The following is a 23,099-nucleotide window of genomic DNA, read 5'->3' as shown; positions in this document are numbered from 1 at the left end:
TGAAACAGGCTTGACTTGAAACAGGCTTGACATGAAACAGGCTTGACTTGAAACAGGCTTGGCATGAAACAGGCTTGGCATGAAACAGGCTTGACATTAAACAGGCTTGGCATGAAACAGGCTTGGCATGAAACAGGCTTGGCATGAAACAGGCTTGGCATGAAACAGGCTTGGCATGAAACAGGCTTGACATTAAACAGGCTTGGCATGGCATGAACGGACTAAACTCACCGACAGCAGGTTACAACATTAATACACGACAAGAACTAAAAGCAAGGGCATGGCTACTTATAACAAACAAAGAGGAACACATGACATGAACAAACCAATGGGAAACAAGACACATGACTAGGACAACCAATCAAAACATGACATGAGGGCAAGGGACGCATGAAACAAACAGGAACTGTAACTAACTTCAAAATAAAAGACATGAAAACAAGAACATGAAACAAAACCCAAAACAGACCTTACAATTAGATTCTAATTATTGATGACATTATTATTAAGACTCGTGACACCCCTATACTCTCCCCCCAACACCACCACCAAATTCTCCTCTGTGATCTGAGATTTTCTTTAGTTTTCCTGACCAATTCAACTCGAAACCTAATAAAATATTATGAATCCTTATTACGAGGTCCCAGAGACATTGTTGACCCTCTGAGACAAAGTGATACAGTGTTTGTTGTTCCTAAGGGAAGCATCCAGCATTAATATGTCTGTCCCAGATCCTTCCTCAAAGTCACAGCAGGAGTTCTAGAAGAGAACGGGAGTCTTCCTATAAATACTATAAAGCTCAGCTTTATTTGGACACAGACTGAGGAGGCATCAATGCGTCTCTTAAGAGGATCAGTGCTGCTTCACTCGCTGTATTCTCTGGCTCTGTACAGGAGACAAACTATGTGGAGTCTTACTAGAAGAAAAGCGATTGTTTTTCTTTATGGCTTGGATCCAACCTTACATATTTTGCTCTTGTATCCCCTCCTCCCTCTGGACAATCTTTCTTTTGATAAGTAATGCAAAGAATATAGTTACAGTATGTATGTTTCATGTGGTTACTCTTAGTATTTCAGCAATAACAGTATGTATACACTCTTAAAAATAAAGGTTCTATATTGCCATAAATGGAACCTTTTCATTCCACAAAATGTTCTTTACAGTGAAAAAAGGTTCTTTAGATTATAAAAATGTTCTTCACACTAAGATAAAAATGGTTCTTTTAAGAACTGTTCACTGAAAGGTGAGTTTAAGAGTGTATACTGTGCATAGTATGCAAACTTTATGGTAACACTTTATTTTAAGGTGTCCTTGTTACACGTTACATGTACTTACTATTATAAAAACAATTAATTATGCATAATTACATGCAAATAACCCTAGACCAATCCCTAATCCTAACCCTAACCATATAGTAGTTAATTAATATTACTCAGTACTTAAATGTATAATAAAATGTAACCAACTTTATTTATCACTATAGGCTAACATTTCCAATGTAACATATAAATAGTACTATGTTAAGCATTTTTACACAAAATTGGGTTAAAATTGCTAAATAACATTTCCAAGATGATAATCGGATGAATTTACCTCTGTTTAAAAAGTTTATCAATGCATACTTTCATTTACTCAATGTTTTGTCTGTTCATCGCAGTAAGGAGTACACTACTGTTCTATTCCAAGCTTTATCATGGCATGGAAAATTTATATCACATTGATATTTTGATATTTACTACTGTTATAGTCAACAAAGGCAACTATATTGCAAGTTCACAACTTCCCATTGCAGTTTTGTTGAAGTTGTGCACTCACAATGCAGTCTTGCTGATTATAACAGGAATGTTCTAGTTTTGCCAGATTGCATTGTGTTGCTCTCTCGATCTCTTTGCACACACACACACACACACACACACACACACACACACAGTCAAACACAGGATTAAAGAGCAGAGTTAAAACCTGCCAGTAACCAGGTAAACAGTCTGACTGCGGGAATCATCTAATTCAACAATCAGACAAAACAAGGCGGTCAATTTAATAGCACTGCAAATAAATTCTGCATACAATGGATATGTTTCACAGTAGATATTGACATTACTGAATGACTCAGATGATGTGTTGTTAATCTAATAAACACATCAAAATAACAAACACGTGACTGTGGTGGAGAGGTTTCCAAATAAAAATAAAGAGATGCTGAATTTTTAAAACAGGAAGAGGAATTAATCAGGGGCTCAGTCATTAGGAAGTGATCAGACATGTGAATCTTTCATGAGTGTAACCCTAACAGGCACAGTCACCCGTGTGCTGGGGTGTGGGGGGGCAGAGCACCACACACACACACACACACACACACACACAGAGAGAGAGACAAACCTATAATGACTACAAATAAAACACACAATGAAACTTTGGTTATTTATATGGCTATAATATGGACAAACTGAAATACATTACATTTAGAATCATATTCAAGTGAGAGTCACCAATGAAGCCAATGTAGCGTATTGATGGTGTAACATGTTATTTTCATAATTTACAGTCTAGACTCGTGGAGCCTAGGACTTTCTCAACTCTACGGAAACAATGTTTGTAATGACATCACGACACTATTGTATGTTCACAAAGGTCCCTGACCTGATACAGCCTTATTTGCGGCACAGCTGTCCTTCCTGTATGAATAATTTAGGCTCCAGTGAAAAGGTAACAGAAGCAGCTGTCAGAAGATGTGTGGCAGAGCAAAGCACTTCAGCCAACAAAGTCCCACTTGACCTCTTATTCACAAGACAGTCATGCGGCTTTTTTGATGGTTACAGTAGTGTTCTTATATGAGGAAGACCTTGATAAACAAGAACAAGTCAACCGACTGTAAATGATCATGCAAAATAATGGAAACAGGCTGAAGTTGGACAAAAGGAGAATTTGGAATAATGTACCAGTAGCACTTTTCCATGTGCTCCAATCCAAGTCGGTAAACTGAATTTGAGAAAAGCACCAGTCTTGAAAGAATAATTCAAATTCTGTGAAGTGGATGAACAGATTCTTTGAGAAAAATGAAAGAAAAAAAAAAAAGAATCGGATGCTGCTTCTCTCAGAGGAGGGCTTAGAGAAAGTGCTGAAGGGAGAGTCACATATTCACATATACACAATACCTTTAGACTGAGAAAAATGATGAAAATGCCCCCTTTTTACTGCTTTACAGTCCCATCTAATAAACCGCTCTGTATTTATAGCTGATATGCACTGAAAAAATGGTAGCCTAAAAAGTAACATCTAAACTAAAAATGTTATTTAACATTACTCGACCAACCTAAATATATTAGGTTACACCAAAAAAGTGAATTTAAGGTGAGATCAGGTAAAAATAGCTCTTTAATTGCAGGTTACCACGTTTTACAGTGTATCATGGTGAATATTCAAAACAATTCCTAAATTATACGGTAATAGAAAATCCTAAATGATACTGTATATACATTAGTAAATTAACACCTCAGTAAAAAATTACTAAATTTCAAAATAACTAATTACAAACAATATAATTTTTTTTAAATAGATTATTAATATTGATTGATTGAAATGTAAGTAGTACTTTCTATTTCCTTTTGGCTTAATTAAAAAAAACAAGATTGTAAGGAATCAATTTTGGTCTGTTTCTCATCATTTGGTAATCAATCTAAATCATATTTCACAAAAATACACCAACAAATCTGTCACCTTTGATTCTTACAATTTGTGCAAATAAGAGTCCATCCTCCCATCTCTGACACATGAGGTCATTGAAGCGAGTTAGTGCCCCTAATCTGCATTAGCTGGTTGTGTAAACTGCCTCCCACCCCCTTTGTGCACCTTATGTCTACACTGAGTTTTATGACCAATGCATTCATGTGAACCATTAGCTTTATCACAACAGAACCACAGCATGTCCTGCATGGCCTGTAAGAACAGGATACGCATGAGCAACACCCCCATTTGAGCTCTTCTCATAAATCGCTGGTTCATTCCTTTTTATCTACATCTGTCCCGGCACATATTCTCCTTTCACAAAAGACACTGATACCCTAATGAGACCAACAGTGCGCTCCATTGAGCAGTCAGTCTGACCGGAGTTGATAATGCTCGGTGTGTCCCACCACGGTCAAAAGACAGTGAGATAGCAGAAGAAGACAACATTTCTCACGTGCAATCGTATTATGCTTTTTATTTTCTATTATATATTACAGGGTAAATGCAAGTTGTCACTGCCACAAGCTATTTTGTGTTCATTTAACAGGTAACAGAAGTATTAGTGCCTTTAAATTTGATGTAATAACTCTTTAGGGTAACACTTTAGAATAGGGAACACTTATTGACTATTAACTACGACTTTTCCCTCAATAAATTCCTAATTTGCTGCTTATTAATACAAACCCGATTCCAAAAAAGTTGGGACACTGTACAAATTGTGAATAAAAACAGAATGCAATGATGTGGAAGTTTCAAATTTCAATATTTTATTCAGAATACAACATAGATGACATATCAAATGTTTAAACTGAGAAAATTTATAATTTTAAGGGAAAAATAAGTTTATTTTAAATTTCATGGCATCAACACATCTCAAAAAAGTTGGGACAAGGCCATGTTTACTACTGTGTGGCATCCCCTCTTCTTTTTATAACAGTCTGCAAACGTCTGGGGACTGAGGAGACAAGTTGCTCAAGTTTAGGAATAGGAATGTTGTCCCATTCTTGTCTAATACAGGCTTCTAGCTGCTCAACTGTCTTAGGTCTTCTTTGTCGCATCTTCCTCTTTATGATGCGCCAAATGTTTTCTATGGGTGAAAGATCTGGACTGCAGGCTGGCCATTTCAGTACCCGGATCCTCCTTCTACGCAGCCATGATGTTGTAATCGATGCAGTATGTGGTCTGGCATTGTCATGTTGGAAAATGCAAGGTCTTCCCTGAAAGAGACAACGTCTGGATGGGAGCATATGTTGTTCTAGAACTTGGATATACCTTTCAGCATTGATGGTGCCTTTCCAGATGTGTAAGCTGCCCATGCCACACGCACTCATGCAACCCCATACCATCAGAGATGCAGGCTTCTGAACTGAGCGCTGATAACAACTTGGGTTGTCCTTGTCCTCTTTAGTCCGGATGACATGGCGTCCCAATTTTCCAAAAAGAACTTCAAATTTTGATTCGTCTGACTACAGAACAGTTTTCCACTTTGCCACAGTCCATTTTAAATAAGCCTTGGCCCAGAGAAAACGCCTGCGCTTCTGGATCATGTTTAGATATGGCTTCTTTTTTGACCTATAGAGTTTTAGCCGGCAACGGCGAATGGCACGGTGGATTGTGTTCACCGACAATGTTTTCTGGAAGTATTCCTGAGCCCATGTTGTGATTTCCATTACAGTAGCATTCCTGTATGTGATGCAGTGCCGTCTAAGGGCCGAAGATCACGGGCATCCAGTATGGTTTTCTGGCCTTGACCCTTACGCACAGAGATTGTTCCAGATTCTCTGAATCTTTGGATGATATTATGCACTGTAGACGATGATAACTTCAAACTCTTTGCAATTTTTCTCTGAGAAACTCCTTTCTGATATTGCGCCACTATTTTTCGCCGCAGCATTGGGGGAATTGGTGATCCTCTTGCCATCTTGACTTCTGAGAGACACTGCCACTCTGAGAGGCTCTTTTTATACCCAATCATGTTGCCAATTTACCTAATAAGTTGCAAATTGGTCCTCCAGCTGTTCCTTATATGTACATTTAACTTTTCCGGCCTCTTATTGCTACCTGTCCCAACTTTTTTGGAATGTGTAGCTCTCATGAAATCCAAAATGAGCCAATATTTGGCATGACATTTCAAAATGTCTCACTTTCAACATTTGATATGTGATCTATATTCTATTGTGAATAAAATATAAGTTTATGAGATTTGTAAATTATTGCATTCCTTTTTTATTCGTAATTTGTACAGTGTCCCAACTTTTTTGGAATCTGGTTTGTAGTTAGTAAGGTAGTTGTTAAGTTTAGGTATTGGGTAGGATTAGGGATGTAGAAAAAGGTATTACAACCAATAAATTGCTAGTATTGTAGTATTATGCATGCTAATAAGCAGCTAGTTAAGAGACCCTAAAATAAAGTGTTACCCACTTTGGTATAGGGACCAATTCTCACTATTAACTAGTTGCTTATTAGCATGCCTATTATTAACATATTGGCTGTTTATAAAGCGTGTAGTCTGCAAGACCATATTCTACATCCCTAATCCTACCCAATAGCTAAACTTAACAACTACCTTACTAACTATTAATAAGCAGCAAATTAGGAGTTTATTGAGGCAAAATTGTAGTTAATGGTTTGTTAATAGCGAGAACTGACTGTTCGCAATCGTTGCTATCTCCAACAAACAATGTCTAACAAATCATGTTCTCAAGCAGTGAAAAATACATCGCAGAGCAAAGACGAAACTGACAACGTGCCGACAGACAAGACAGACAGGTTACTTGTGGTATGAAACAAGGTCTCAGGACTCTAAGCTTTCAAATTTAGTCATTTTTAAAGAAATTCAAACAATAAATACCATTTTGTGGCTCTTTAATGTGTTGAGATGAAGAATTCATCTACATATTGATGGCCTGATGGTATATAAATGTTCAGCAAATTTTAATTTTTCGGTGAACTATTCCCTCAATTATTGCTTACACTCTTAAAAATAAAGGTGCTTCAAGATGCCATAGAATAACCTTTTTTTGTCTAAATGGTTCCATAAAGAACCTTTAACATCCGAAGAACCTTTCTGTTTCACAAAAGGTTCTTTGTGGCGAAAGAAGGTTCTTCAGATTACAAAAAGGTAAGAAAGAGATGGTTCTTTAAAGAACTATGCTTCTTTGTGGAACCAAAAATGGTTCTTCTATGGCATCGCTTGAAGAAGCACCTTTATTTTTAAGAGTGTAGTTTCATTATGAAACAGTATACAGTTTTTTAGTAGTACACTGGGAGGCATTGAAGAGTAGTTGATTAGCTAGTAAACTACCAAAATGTTCAGTAACACTTTATTTTACAGTGTCCGTTACATATGATACATGTACTTATTATAGTAATAACAATGAATTATGCATAATTACATGCAACTCACTCTAAACCAAGCCCTAGATAGAAAGACAGAAATCTCTTGAATTGTTTTTTTTTTATTGTTTTTTGTGTTCTGAAGATGAAAATTTGGGTAAAATATTATTTTAAAATGGTATGAAATACCTTATTCAGTCAGGGGTGTGTTTTCCATACAACAGCAGCACAAGTTGCTGATTAACTACCATTGTATGCATCATTAGACCAAACTAACCAGCTAGTCATGAGTCATGACTCTGTTATTTAAACCACATTGATTCAAAAATACAGATCTGTCGTTAATGATGTCACATGCAGGTGGTGGAGTAATTACTTCTACTAATTAATTGGTTTGAAATCTTCGAGATGCTGCTGTAACAAACATGGCACCAGATGACTACGTTGCAATTTTTCCTCTATGTCATGCTTCATGACGTGACCACGGGTCGAGAGCTGTAGTTCCAAAAATGCAAGATTGCAATGCTAATTTGAACCAGTCAGTCATCAATCCAGGCAGCAATGCCTTGCTTCTCATAACATAAGAGCTTGGCTATAAGCATGCTGTAAAAATGGAAAAATAGCTAGGAATCGGTTACTGGGTTCACACACCCTGAACTAATCTATACATCTCCTTTAATTCCTTTTGTCAGATTTAGAAACCTCTTTCAACAGTGTCATTCTCTGCATATCCCATTAGACCAACCATTGTGACGGAAGACTGTCTATAAATCATCCCACTTGCGTAATGTATCATTTTAACAACTATGTCAAGATTCATGACCCTTGACCAAGAGACCTTCCCTGTAACAAGAAGAGAAGATAATACCCAGTTACAATACACGTGCCCTGACCCCTCTGCTATCAGAATGCTATCTCTACCCTCCAAAAGCAAGCCTATCATAACAATGCAGAAAACTCCCACACAGCAGACTTCTATTCAAGAGTATTTGTTTACCTCATTAGTTTATCACTTGTGTGATACTGACAGTCTCCATTGAGACGAGAGTACACAGTGCTGAATGAGAATAAGCAATATCTCTCTTCCCGATTAAACTTTCAGAGGGGATTTACTAAGAATCAATTGATAGCATTGTTTATTTTCACTCACGGTGTGTGCTGTTTTAGCACCCGGTTCGCAAAAGAAATTGTTCAAATCAGATAACAACACAAAATGCTGAAATTCAATTTACACAGCACAGTTCTCTGAGGTGTGTTTTAGGTTGTGCGGTGTAAGAAAAAAAAAAACATTGTCGATAAACGGAAAAGGTACTCTGCCAGGACTTCATCTATGAAGCATACAGACATTTCCTTTTAACCTAAAACACAGTGCAATGTGTAATTCAAAATATGAATTGGAAAAAAGACCTGGGGAAATTTATATGGAAAAGTCTTTCATACGTGTTAATATTTTTACAGATTTTTCTTAGAGTGTGAAGGATGCAGAGGACTACATGATCTGAAATGCTTGCTCTGTATCTGCATCATTTCAACATTACTTCCATCCTTCTGAATCAGCTCTTCAAAACTTACACTAGCAGAAAACTTTGACCTTTAAGGGTACAAAGACAGAAACTACAAAGGATAAAAGGTGTGGAAATAGTTTAGGGACCAATTCTCACTATTAACTAGATGCTAATTAGCATGCAGTTTAGATATTGGGTAGGATTAGGGATGTAGAATAAGGCATTAATATGTGCTTAATTACTACTAATACATGGCTAATATTCTAGTGATATGCATACTAATAAGCAACTAATAGATGTAACCGTAAAATGAAGTGTTACCCTACCCCATACCAAAACTCAACAACTACCTTACTAACTATTAATGAGCAGCAAATTGGGTGTTTATTGAGACAAAATTCGTATTTAATAGTTAGTTTATAGTTAGAATAGTCACACTATTTTAAGGTCCAAATCTCGCCATTATTATTAATGACTTATGACTTTTGGCTCAATAAACAACTAATTTGCTGCTTATTAATAGTTAGTAAGGTAATTGTTAAGTTTAGTTATTGGGAAGTATTTGGGTGCAGAATATGGTCATGCAGAATATGTACTTTATAAGCAATAATAAGCATCCGATATATTAATACTAGGCATGCTAATAAGCAACTAGTTAATATTGAGAATTAACTAACGTGTGACCAAAGCTGCATATAAGTCCCATAGAGTAAGGGATCACTACGGCCCTAAATACTGTGTAATAAGGGTACTGCCCTATTGACAAGCAAGATTCATGCTTTTTGTCATGTGCCTGGATCTGCTGAAAACTTTCACTTGGTGGAACTCACTCAAACTTTGTTTAATGCAAAAACATAGCTTACATTTTCTATCGACATTATAGACAGAACAATTTGTACCACCACAAATACATCCAGCAGTAATAGCTGCTGATGCTGGGTTTAATGATAGAGGACATTGATCTTGGCAGCAAGCTCCAGTGCAGATTGTCTGGCAATAAACATGGCAGTCCTCATATACAGCAGGAAATGAGGTGTAATCATATCTGTCTTTAAAAATCAATTAAAATTAGTATTTATTAGTGTTTACTAAGCAGTAAACACTGTGCATATACTATAAGCATTGCTTATAAATATGCACACAAAAGCTCATATTTAGGTAAACACGCAAATACAGATGTTTACCTTTTGGATGATTAAATGAGCAAAAATAATTCTCATTTACTGCTATTGCAGGAAACCAGAGCCATGTCTATATAGAGAGACCAGCAGAATATCATCGAGTCTTAGTGGATGGACTCTTTACTTGGACCAGCAAGTGACCACCTAGCAACCACCCAAAACACTCTCTAGCAACACCCTGGCAACCACACACCTCAATATGTTTTGCACAAACATGCACAACTCATGTTTTCTGCTTCTTAAAAAGTAAAAATCTCTCAGATGCTGCTGTTAAATTGGTTTAGAATAAATAAAAATGTTAACATGAATCTTTCCTTTATTGTAATCAATGAATTGGCCCTAAGCTTAAAAAAACATATCAGAATCTGTTTGAATATTTAGCTTGTATACCTCTGTCAATAACAAGGAACATGAAAGAATATAAATGTGAAACAATGCCTGTGTTATCTACGACAATACTGATGGTTGTACATCATACATCGTGTGTGTGTGTGTGTGTGTGTGTGTGTGTGTGTGAGAAAGCACGTGTTTTCACCAGATTTCAGCATTTCGTACGTCACACCATCAGATCCACTTGCTTTATTATTTGTAAATTAATAATCACTTTCTCTACCTCACCAACACTGATTGCTTCTTCCCCTCTCCCCATAATGATGAAGATCGAGGCTATCAGATTGATTGCAATAGCCAAAATTCAACATCTGTTTATGAATGTTCATATTCCACAATGTGCACTTTCAATATTGAATGATGAAATGGTAAAGCTAGTGAGAAAATGGCTCTGTCTCAATAGCCATACAACTCGAGATATTATTTTCCAGTCATGTCGAGACGGAGGTATAATTTGTATGATTAAAGCACGACTACAATGTATTCCAACTATGTACAATTTGTCAATATGGTACCCGTTAAAATACAACTCCTACTGTCTGCTACATCAAAATCAACAGGAAAACAAAACAGCTGCTCAAATCTTAAATGGATGTTGTTGTGTCTAGACACGATCGCCTGGTTGATTTGATTTTAAAGGATTTGAACAACAATATATAAAGACAGTAAGATTTACCAACATACTACTGTTGAATTGACCTGGTTTTATCATAACACATCTGACAGAGACTATTTTAAAAACATTCCAAACACTCCTGACATTGTGATTGTAAACGAGGCTTTGAACTCTGTATTATTGAAGTTGGCTGTTGTTTTGACTTGTATTTGGATACCTGTAATCTTTCCAAATTGTTGAAATATCAGCCATTGGTTAAAGCCATCCATCAACGTGACTACTAGTGTAAATTAATGATCCTAGTATTTGGAAGTTTAGGTCATGTGCACAAGAATGTGATTAAAGGACTGCAGTTGGGTGGATTGCAAAAAAAGAAAGCAAAAAAAAATAATTTTGTTCAGTTTCAGCCATTATAGGGAGTATGCAAATATGGAAACGAAGATGTTTTGTCTATCCTTGAGTGTTGATTGTCATAAATATAAGGACTTGTGAATGTATGTTAGCCATGTGTACCTGTCATCTTGCAAACTGACTTCCCAAAGTATTTGGATTCCGTTTTTTGTTGCTTGTCTTGTGGATCCAAATAAAAGAAGAAAATGTGTGTGTGTTAGTGCGTGTTTTTGTCACACAGTCCACACAGATTCTAATAAAAAGAGTATCTATAAACTTCTAATTGTTTGCCCTACTTTTGCTATATCTTTATACATTTCCACTATGTTATTATAGTTGTGATTTATTTTCATGAATTTCAATCATTTGAGAGAATGTGGTAATTTGTTCCAGCGTGAAAAGCCAGGCTGGGCTTTTTGTTTTTTTGTAGGAAAAGGGGTCCTGTAGAAACAACTGAATGACAAACAAAGGAACAACCGAAAACAAACGTTGTGACCCAAATGACTTACTATATACTATGTACTTATTCTATGCACTATGTATTCTACCGTCTAGCCCTCCAGTACGTTTAAAGCAAATGAAGTGTCCAACATTCCACACTCTTTCCACTGATTTTTTTTTCCTGCACGTGCAACATCTAGGCCAGGAGGTCACCAAGTTCGGTCCTGGAGGGCCAGTGTCCTGCAGAGTTTAACTCCAACCCTAATCAAACACACATGAAGCAGCTAATCAAGGTCTTACTACGTATACTTGAAACTCCCAGGCAGGTGTGTTGAGGCAAGTTGGAGCTAAACTCTGCAGGACACCGGCCCTCCTGCATCAAGTTTGATGACCCCTGATCTAGGCATTTGAAGAGCACTTTTACTTTTTGGAGTTTTCAGTGTGAACACAATGATCACAGTATTTATAATAAAGTGGCATAGAATAGTAAAAAAGTATGCAAATATGATGCACCTAGAAAAAAACCTGCTGTTATTTCATATCCAAAACTTACACCTAAGGATCGTTTAAGAACACTCATTTAAAGATCTTAACATTCACGAGTCCTGTATAGTTGTGACATGGTTAGGAAAGTGTTTGAATGATTAAAAAAGTTGAAAAAATGAAAAACAAGTTCCCGATACTTTGGTTAAATTACACCAAACAAAACTGTCTGCACTGTATGATCTTACTGTGGGCTGTGTTCCAATAGCAGCCTGAGCGATGGTAAGTCCCCTTTAGCTGCAGCATAATGAACAGGCAACGCCCCCGTATCCGTGGCAACAGTAGGATCCCCAACCCCACTTTTCAGCAGCCAATCAATGATCTCATGATGGCTGAAGCGAGAAGCCAGATGCAGGACAGTGGCCCCTGAGCTGTCCTTTTCCTGTAAACAACACAGAACATAATAAATAAAGCATATTTAAATTATATCATACGATAACTCACATGTGACTGGAATACAGAAATATCAGTAGATTTCTAAATGTTTCAAGGGCAACAATGTGCATGTTACATGCTATAAAGCACTGACAGGGAACATGGTGCATTTTAACAGATTTACTTATTCGGAGTGTCTATTTACACTAAGTGCAAATAGCCCGCCTTGTTTGGCAAAGGCTATTTACACTAACTCCGCCCACTAATGTGTGATTGGGTTAGTCAGCATTGAAAAAAGACACAGCAGTTTCAGTGGTGTAAATGGTAAGGCGCATGCTTTTAGACGCAATCGACCAGAGTTCAAACTCGCCTTTTGCCAAACTTTTTTTCTACCTTTCCAAATATCATATCGCATCAGAAAGGCATTTATTTTCAATAAAAATGAAAATACTTAGTGTAAATAGCATCGATAGCTATTTACACAGTGCAAATAGCTGCCGCCTTATTTATACTGTATTAAAATTAATCATTTTTAGTGCATAAGTCTCTGCTGCAGTGGAGGGTATACGCAGGTATATGGCGTATACCCACTTCTTTATCAGTCGGCTTTGCATATACCCACTTCTAAATACCTTCTGATGAGCAACATTCAGTAGCCAAAATCATGACAGTTCACCACATGAATAGCTAATCCAATCGCATGTGAATAAATGCAAATATTTCCTAAAAACACCCAGTAAAGACGGTCAGGACCGTGACGCCGGTTTCCTTGTATGCTTGCGCCCGCTCCCGAGAGAATGCTGACAGAGACAGAAATGCTGCCTGCTCATGCGCGAGAGCATTTCAGGGGATGCACGCAGAGTGGTAATAAATTATTACTAATTTGAATCAGTACATTAGGGACTATAATGAAAACAATCTTAAAAGAAACAGGTTTTCACGATCAGAAATTTCTTAAACTGGTGATCTCCTGTAAACGTTTCATTCAAGGATCCAGTTGTCGCGAAACAGGATAGGAGACACAGAGGTATGTGGCCAAAGAAGGGTATTTATTTGAAAGAGACTGAGGAGGAACGAGAGGTGACTGAAGCACAACGTGACAAGGTCCTGATGACTTAGCTTACAGTGACTAACTGTGATCTCTTGCAGAAATCCGGGGAGCGGTGAAGAAACTGGAACTTCTGAGGTAAGAAAACACACGCAAGTACAAAGGGGTCTGGCTTGGTTCAGGTATGTGAACGGTAGACTGGACGAGGAGGGAGTGTTGAGAGAGAGCAGATATAGACGGGCTTGATGAGGTGCAGCAGGTGCGAGGAATCAGAAAGCAGGTGAGGAGCAATATCAAGGAGATCGTGAACAGGTGAGTGTGGAGACTGGGCTGATAACAGAGACTCCCTGACGGCACGTCCCACGCCGTAACAAATCCACCGGGGGGTGGGCGCCCTGGAGGCTGGAGCAGGCGGATCTCGGGGGGCCATGGCGGATCCAAGGCGGAGCAGAGACCTCGGGAGGCCATGGCAGAGCAGGGGAGCTTGGAAGGACATGGCGGATCCGGTGACTCGGGGGGCCAAGGCTGAGCAGAGGACTCGGGAGGCCATGGCGGATTGGGGAGCTTGGGCGGCCATGGCGGGTCTGCCTCCGAGAACGCAGCCCCCTCCTCGGTCTCCATGGCAGGAACTCTACTACTCCCACCCAAAAAAATTATTGGGGGGGGGGGGCTGGGGAGAGAGAGTAGGGGCTTGATCCGGCTGGCCTTTTGGAAGTGTGCGCTCGGGCAGCGCAAACTCGGGATGGACTGGCTCTGGAGAGGTGGACTCTGGAGGGACTGGCTCTGGAGAGGCGGACTCTGGAGGGACTGGCCCTGGAGAGGCGGACTCTGGAGGGCGCTGTCGAGGAGCGGGCACAGGTTTGGAGGGAGCTGCGACCGACAGGCTTGCCATACTCTCTGCCGGCGGGCTGGGGTTGGCCGCGAACAGCTGCGGGCTTGCGTTGGCCATGGGCGGCGAACTTGCGTGGGCCGCAAACGGCGGCGGGCATGACTTCGGAGCCGCGGACAATGGCGTTGTTTTTCCCGTGGACGGCGGGCTAGAGACAGCTGCGCCAGACCTGCTTGACTGGGCAATGGCAAACTCAGGAAGAGCTTCCTCTACAGTATACGTGAACCACACAATCTCAGGATATAATCGAGAAATTTTTTAAAAGAACCTGGAGTGGTACTTGCTGGAACTTGCTGATACAGGTGTTCATCCAAGCCGCACCAGAAAACGGTTTTTAGTATGTCATCGTTCCTGGGTACTTGATGTGAGAGCTCGAGGAGCTCCTCCACATAGTCCTCAATCGGGCAGCCATCCTGAACGCAGGAGAAAATTAGGGTTGCAGAATCTTGAGGGGTGAGGAAAATGCTCATTGTGTCAGACAAAAGTCCTGGTCCGGTCTTCTGTCACGATACAGGCTAGGAGACACAGAGCTATGTGGTCAAACAAGGGTATTTATTTGAAAGAGACTGCGGCGTAACCAGGAGGAACGAGAGGTGAGTGAAGCACAACATGACAAGGTCCTGATGGCTTAGCTTGCAGTGACTGACTGTGATCTCTTGCAGGAGTCCGGGGAGCGGTGAAGAATCTGGAACTTCTACGGTAAGAAAACACACAGGTAAGTACAAAGGGATCTGGCTTGGTTCAGGTATGTGAACAGTAGACCGGACAAGGAGGGAGTGTTGAGAGAGAGCAGATATAGACGGGCTTAAAATTGTTCCAAACAAAGATCACTGCAGAACAGTCACGCATCTCAGAGCAACACACCTTACTGAACTAATAATTTGAGTCATTGATTCAGTAACCCATTCATAAAGGCGCTTGCTTCATTCTTGAATGAATCAGTTATCTGATCAAATCGTTTGAATAAATAACTCAATGACTCACTCATTAAGACAGTCGCTTGCTGCCACCTACTGACGGTTTACTTTCATATTTAAAAGTAGCTTACTGTATTTTCCCCAACATTTCATATTTGTATATTAAAAAACTAATTTTAAAACACATAGCATTATTTATGCAGTTGTAATTTTGGAAAAAGCATTCATGTTACATTTCAGTGTCATTAAACTGTCTGTAAATGCAAATAAATGCCATTGACTTCTGCTGCCTCTATTTTTTCTGCAGTGGAAAGATCAATTTTTGTGGAGGCTGATTTCATTTGATTAATGTCTTATATTAACTGGTAATTATTAATAAAATGTAAAAAAATGTTGTGAAACAATGGTTGATTAAATAATTAATAAGGTTAAGAAAAACTGCCCTTTATATATGTTGTTGTAGGCTTTCCTGTAGCTCAAATAGTACAGCATGGTGCTAGCAACGCTAAGGTCATGGGTTCAATTCCCAGGGAAAGCAAGAGCTGATAAAATGTAAAATAAATCTGTAATTTCAATGCAATGTAAGTCGCTTTGGATAAAAGCGTCTGCTAAATGCATAAATGTAAATGTTTCTTGGCTAGTAGACGTTGTGAATGGCCGGTAACTTAAAAATGTATTAGCCAAATTGTCTGGTGAGTGAAAAAGTTAATTTCAAACCCTGTTGCAGACCCCTGGTATAGTAGCATGTACGGGCAGGTCAAGGCAACAGGTTTAGTTGGCGTTTCCCTGGAGGATGGGGGAGTATACCCACTTCTCCAGGCACCACTACACCACTGCTCTGTTGGATCACATTTAACTGGCCAAAGTTTTTTGTAGTCATTCAACTTGCAGTGCAGGTATGAAACACAATAATGTAACGTGACGCCCTGCTGTAGACGTCGCGCTCCACATCAACGGCAGAGATAACTCCACTACTGCAAGTGCACAGAAGAAAAAAAGGACAACAGAAGGAGCTCTAGTTACTTGTTCATTGCAACAAACACTTTTTTGAAGTGATGAGGTGAGGTGTACCACTAGACCTAGAACTAAATCCTAGCAAATCTGCAGAATATTGTTTTAAGTGTTTCATTATAATACCAAAAGACAAAGGTTCATACTTTCGAATGAGGACTACTAAAAGTGCTTTTTGAAACCTTACTTCAGGCTTTAGATCCTGCTTCAACTAAATAACGATTTATGACAAATCCACTATATTTGAAACAGAAAATATGTTCCACCTACTGAGAATGATATACAGTATGAACTAGCTATCAACTCTCATGACTGTATCCAAATTATTTACGGTTTACAACCTGAATAACTACGCAGACACGCAAATAATTTACTGACAATTTGAATGTAGTGACAATTTTATTTAATCTTACAATACAATACAGTAATCTTCCCCTGAGGTTTTTTAAACTTAAAATGTCCTTAACTTGTAGTTCATGGTTATCCTGATTATACAAAACACATAAAAGAATGCAAAACAACAGTTATATGTATCGCCATGAATTTAATCTGTGTTTTTATTTTTCAAAGACAAGCAAGTTGTTATTCTATTTACTTTTTAAGGGAAAAAGACAAGGTCACCTTTGTAAAAAAGAGATACACTGTAGCATACTTTAACAAAAATACTTTTTAAAGTATTTATTACAGATATAATATACATTACAGGATCATTAAGTGTGAACTGCATGTAATGTTTTTGGACACTTAATTACAAGCTATTTGCAATGAAATTAAAATAGTGTGATATAGTTTAGGATTTAGATTATGTTCATTTTAAATGCAATTAGTTGAAGTTGAGTCCTCCTCTCATTGTTTTGCATGGGCAGGATAGAACTGTCGGCTCTTAGCACTAAACAAACATACTGGCTTCATTCCATAATTATACTCACTGCATGAATCACACTCTTGACTCCAGCAGGACGGTATTATCCACGGCTCGGGTCAAGCGGCTAAACTGAAGTCACACTCTTAATAAGACCTCGGAAACACTGTTGAGTAAATTCTCTGACCATGAGACTGAAGGGTAAATGAGTGTTATAAGGATCTGCTACTAATGAGATGAGATTTCTTAGCATATAAGGTATGCCATGGAATCAGTTTATAGTGCTGAGCATACATTGATGGGCGTCTTTCAATGTCTCCATTAGACTGGTTTATTTATGTTTTGTCAGGTAAGCTTAATGATTTTGGCAACACTTTATTTCGATAGTCCACTTTAGACATTCTACTAACAGTAAGTAACTTTGCAACTACATGTCAGCTAGCAGTCATTTCAGTATTAGTAGACTGTCTGCTTAACACTTTATTTTGATGAGTCCACAACATACAACATACTGACTATGAGAATCTTCGCAAGTATATGTCAATTTATTCTACTAACCCTAAGACTAACCTAACAGTCTACTCCGAGAGATAGTAGACATGTAGTTGCAAATGAATGAGAATTAGCTGACATGTAGTTGACATGAAGTTACTTATAGTTAGTAGAATGTCTAAAGTGGACTATCAAAGTAAAGTGTAACCATGATGTTAAAAGCCAAATTAAGCATGACAGCAGGGGCGTCGTTAATGAGGGTAAAGGCATTTTACATTGTACTTATATTTAAAAAAATACCTGCATGTAATTGCATATGTAACTGATTTCTGTAATTACATTTATAATTATATTGTTGACCCATCCCTTATACCTTAACCCACTCTTAAACCTACCCATACCACCAAACCTGCAATACAATATGAACACAATAAATACATTGTACTTATTTTTGATGTAAGTACATAGTAGTTAAGGCCACCTAATATAAAGTGGGACCGTCTGTTTTCATTAAATATGCATGTACTTATATTGCATAGCTCCAAAATATACAGTTACAAGAGTACTGTACATGGTATAAAAAGACAATATTCACTGAAAGTAACCAGAAATTGTACACCCTTTGCTCAAATGAGTGTTTCTTTCTTCTTTTCTTTCCTTTATTTATTGTTTTATCCATTCATTCATTTTCTTGCTATATCAAAAGTATTCACATTAGGTGACTATTTTACTCCAAGTTTGCAAGTTTACATAAAAGCAGGCTATAGCCTATATATCATCCACAACACATTTTCCACAGAGCACCCACTGTACCTTACTTTATATGTGCACTCTTAAAAATAAAGGCTCCAAAAAGGTGTTTTTGCATTGATACCAGAACCATTTTTTGTTCCCCAAACAACCTTTCAGAAAACAGCTCTTAAATGAATCATTTTGAAGAACATTTTAAAAATCTAAAGAACCTTTTCTGCATTTGAAAGGTCCCATGGATGTTCAGGGTTCTTCGTGGAATCATCAATGCCAATAAAGAACCTTTTTTTAAAAAAGTGTAGTGTATTTTGTTACTGTTACTGCTACTGGAACTGGAACTGGAACTATTTACACAGACGCGGACGTTGTTGTTACCCTTTAAAGAGTGCGTAAAGATACTCACTGCCGCTCGACATCCTCCGTGCGTCACGAGCCACTGAAGGCAGCTCAGGTTTCCCGTGGCTGCGGCGTCATGCGCGGGACTTGCGCCGTTTCTCGCCAGGCTGCTCGCCGGTAAACCCGCTTCCTCAACCAAATACCGCAGACAGGTGAGCTTCCCCGCTCGCGCGGCGTGATGTACGGGAGTCGCTCCCAGCACATCTTTCACATCGCTGTTGAGTACTTTCTCCGCTAACTGTACTTTCAGAGTTTGCACATCCCCTTGCCTCGCTGCGAGAAGTGTCCTCTCGACCACCATGATGATGCAGCGCCTCCAAACAAATGACAATTAGCGCACCATTAAGCGTCAGCTCACAGAAGTCCACGACGCAGAACGCGTATTACTTTGTTCTGTCCATCCCTCTTTGTTTGAATCACCATAAAGGTATCGACCTATATCTAAGAAATATATTCTCTTGATCTATTATTATTCATTATATGGCATTTTAACAAAATGTTACCTCCATTCACCGCGTAGCTGCTCCCTAAAGAAAACCAGCCAAGCATTTCGTTACGGTCTTACTAGTCGTCTTTGAACGTATCCATTGGCTATACTGATCTTGCCTGTACACTCACAGTAGCCTATATTTCACCTGTCACGTTCCTTAACTAAACACAAACTAACAAGACAATAAGCGTAAAAGCAATGCGTCCGCTTTGGATGAAGTATATGGCCTGTTGTCAAACGGTTCGTTCAGAAGTCTTGAGGGACTGAACTTGTGAATAATCCATTAAGGGGAGGAGAACTGTAACATGTTGGCCCCACTTAAATCGGCTCAGATGTTAAAGGGACAGCGCATCATGATGGCGTTGTAAGAGTAGGGTTCTCTTGTCTGGTATAATTGTTTCTGAAACAAGGTTATTAGGCTTTTGTGCATCATGTATGCATATTTTTTATTTTATTTTATTTACGTGTCTTTAATCTACATTATTTTTGATTTGCAGAAGAACGTTTATTTTTCTCTACTTTCTCTTATTTAAAATTGCGATTGCTACAAAATGCAAATTGCGAACTCTAGCGTTTTACTAAATCTCATCTGTATTCGATATCAATATTGTGGAACAGACAGGTGCAACCTGTTGATTTTATTACCCCAAAGGCCTTACACTATATTACCAATAGATGGCAGGCTCGCGCAACACTTGTATATCACTGTACACCTGTAGAATCTTTTCTATGCGTCTGAACATGAGTGTTATTGAGATTTGATGTTAATTGATTGTAAGTAATTAATATATATATATATATATATATATATATATATATATATATATATATATATATATATATAGTAGTTCCTCGTGGGCGGTATTCTAGACCCTTTGGGGCCCCTGCCCCTTTAATCGCCGCTAAAGTGCCCTTTAGGTGCCAGTGGCACAGTTGTTGAAAATATTATTTAATTTCAAAAAGTATACTGAATTTTAAACATATTTCATTCAATCATTAATTTTTCATTAAATCTCAAACCATGGTTTTGCTATAATGAGTTTTACTTTTAAATAAAATAAAGATTAATGCATAATTCATCATGTGATTCTGTTATTTGATTTTACCTAAATTATTTAAATGCATCATTTTACATAGAATGCGGTTTAATAAATAGCCTACATTAATGGCATTATTGTTTTTTTTTTTTTTTTTTACATTTATATCTTAAAAGCCTACACTAATAAAATTCAAGGCATTGACGTTTGCCTCCAAAACCAGCACTGGCTCTCCTCCCCTTTACCTCAATTCACTGCTTCAGACTTATGTGCCTCTAGAAGCTTGTGCATCCCAAGAAGACACTAAATCACTCTCACGGACTTTTACATTTATTGTTCCCTTCTGTGGAAATTGGAATGTCCTACCAACTCAATCCCAGCAGCTGAATCCTTAGCCATCTTCAAGAAACGGCTATCTCCTCCATCTTTATTTGACCATCTAACTCTATCACTCTCTATTCTATTTCTATTATTTGTATTTATGTATTTAAAAAAATAAACACTTCATCCTTTAACACTTGCACTCTTTACAAACTTGTTTTCTTTTTATTTAAAAATGATCCTCTAACACTAACGTTCTTGAGATGGCACCAGCATGGAGCAAAAGGCCCACGGTATTGATACAAATACTTCAGCTAAAATAATGTTTTTTAAAACAATCACTTTAGCAAAGTTTGTACTATTGCTTATTTTGAGATATTTTTTTTGTTCAGTAAATATACTGTAATTAAAATGTTAATATAAAAAAATATATTTTAAAATACCGAAACAGTATTTTAATAAGAAAGGTTTCTGAAAGCATTAAGGAGATCCAATAATAATTGAATATACATTTACAGTAGTAACAACAAATTATATTTTATTATATGATATAATGATTAACGATGTTAGAATTATAGATATAATGAATATTATTAATAGCATGTTTTTAAATATGATAGTTTTATTCTAAATATGGTGGTTATCTCTAATATGGACACCCAACATAATATATGATATTTACCATCTGAATCTAACCATGTCATGTCAACAAATGGAAAAGTCAGCGATCTATTATGATGTTAATTACTGCGTCTTTAGCTCCAACAGCGGGGGCACTTTTTACCCCAAACACCATACTTTTACATATTCTTTCGTTATTTAAAAACTGTTGCTTTAATTATCTTAAACAAAACTGAAAATTATAAAGACCTATGTCTCAAAATATATGCATTAATTTTAGCGATTCTTATTTGCTACTTAAATCTACAATATAAAAAAACAAAAAAAACATAAAATATCAGATCAAGTAAGCACAGAATCAACTTTGCGCTGCTGCGCGCGATCGCGTCAAAGATCAGATAAATATACACGTGCATCTTGAAAAGCGAATGTTTTGGAAAGTCCTATGCCATGTTTTTGTGCCATCTAGTGGTTTAGATGAAAATAATATCAAATGCGTTTTTATGCCTTTTACCCCGGAGCGCCTTTAGCCTCGTTGTACCCTACTTTTAACGTTCTAGACTTCTTTTTATGTAACCGATACGCAACACCCATCGTCTCCATATGCGCAACAGCAATTGCTGGAGCTGGCGCGTGATTTATGCTGACATCTCCCATATGGCGTCAGACGCGTGCCTGACGCGTGCCATCCTCGTCTATTTAACTATACCGAGAAGCACGAGCCAGGCTTATTAATGGATAATCCCTCAGGGGCTGTGCGGGACAAGTCTCACAGGACATCTTATCTTTGGCTGACTGGTCGTTTATTGTCGAGCAATGCTTACAAATAGTCCAAAACGCATAAAAATAATCCTGTTACTTTTGTCACATTTGTTGTTTTACAGCTTTAAAAAACTCATATATATGTTTTTTTAATGTTTTATTAAAAAGGAAAGTTGCTTTTACCTTAGTCTATCGGATTTCAAATTCAAAATGTAATATTTGAAAAGCATTTAATCATACTTAATCTTAGCTACTACGAACGCTTTATAATATTTTTTCGTAAATGAACTATGCTTTATCGTCTATATCAACTTTCTAACTCAGAATATTGTACACAAATTGTAACCTGCAATTGTTTAAGAATTTAAGTTTAAGAATCTATTTCTGACTGATAGCTTTAGGCTATTTATTATGATCATATTTTGGTCAAGAGTAAAATAAACACATTTAGGCTATGTTAAAATTTTTCTGTGTATAGGCCTACCCTGTTAGATAGTTTAGGCATAGGCTATAGGCCTATTAACTTGTCACAATTATTTCCGAATGCATATTTTAAATGGGGTGTTTTCTGTGACCCGCGTTTACTTTTTCACTTTCATTTAACATCATGTTGTCAACATCTTTGTGTGGCTTATCAAAGATCTAGGTCACGCCAACAGTTAAATGAGCTTTGTCTCATCTTTGTCTAACGGATATATTCAAATTCCTCACATTACTCGTGTGAAAGTAGGCTACCAAGTGCAATTCAGAGAGATAATCTAACGGTCATTCCCTGAAAGGAAGAGAGCATGGGAGGCTGGAAAAAGTGGCATATAAACTGCACGCGTCGTACGTGTGACAGTTATTCAAATTTCCCTCCAATTAGACCAACCGAAACTCCATTGTAGTGGCCATCTGCTGCCAATCCCGCGTGGGACTGCTCCAACACAGTGTTTGAGCTCATCCGCAAAGAGTGGGAAAATCAGACAGTGCACTTTGGCATGCGCAATCTGCACTTTGA

General features: G+C 37.9%; 1 protein-coding gene across 2 annotated transcripts in view; it reads right to left on the bottom strand.

Moving 5' to 3' along the window:
- The window catches only part of LOC306848742 (espin-like), a 75,804-nt gene extending 56,103 nt beyond the window's left edge, over nucleotides 1-19,701 (bottom strand). For both annotated transcript variants that reach the window (XM_079383483.1, XM_079383484.1), the window contains exons 1-2: nucleotides 18,876-19,701; nucleotides 12,317-12,510 (exon numbers count right to left, since the gene is read on the bottom strand). In XM_079383483.1, coding sequence (XP_079239609.1) covers nucleotides 12,317-12,510; nucleotides 18,876-19,169 — 488 coding nt within the window. In that variant the 5' untranslated portion in view covers nucleotides 19,170-19,701. The remainder of the gene's footprint in view (nucleotides 1-12,316; nucleotides 12,511-18,875) is intronic.
- Between the last annotated feature and the right edge of the window lie 3,398 nt (nucleotides 19,702-23,099).

This window comes from Barbus barbus (assembly GCF_936440315.1).
Source record: "Barbus barbus genome assembly, chromosome: 28".
Lineage (NCBI taxonomy): Eukaryota > Metazoa > Chordata > Actinopteri > Cypriniformes > Cyprinidae > Barbus > Barbus barbus.
This window is presented reverse-complemented; position numbering and strand designations above follow the sequence as displayed.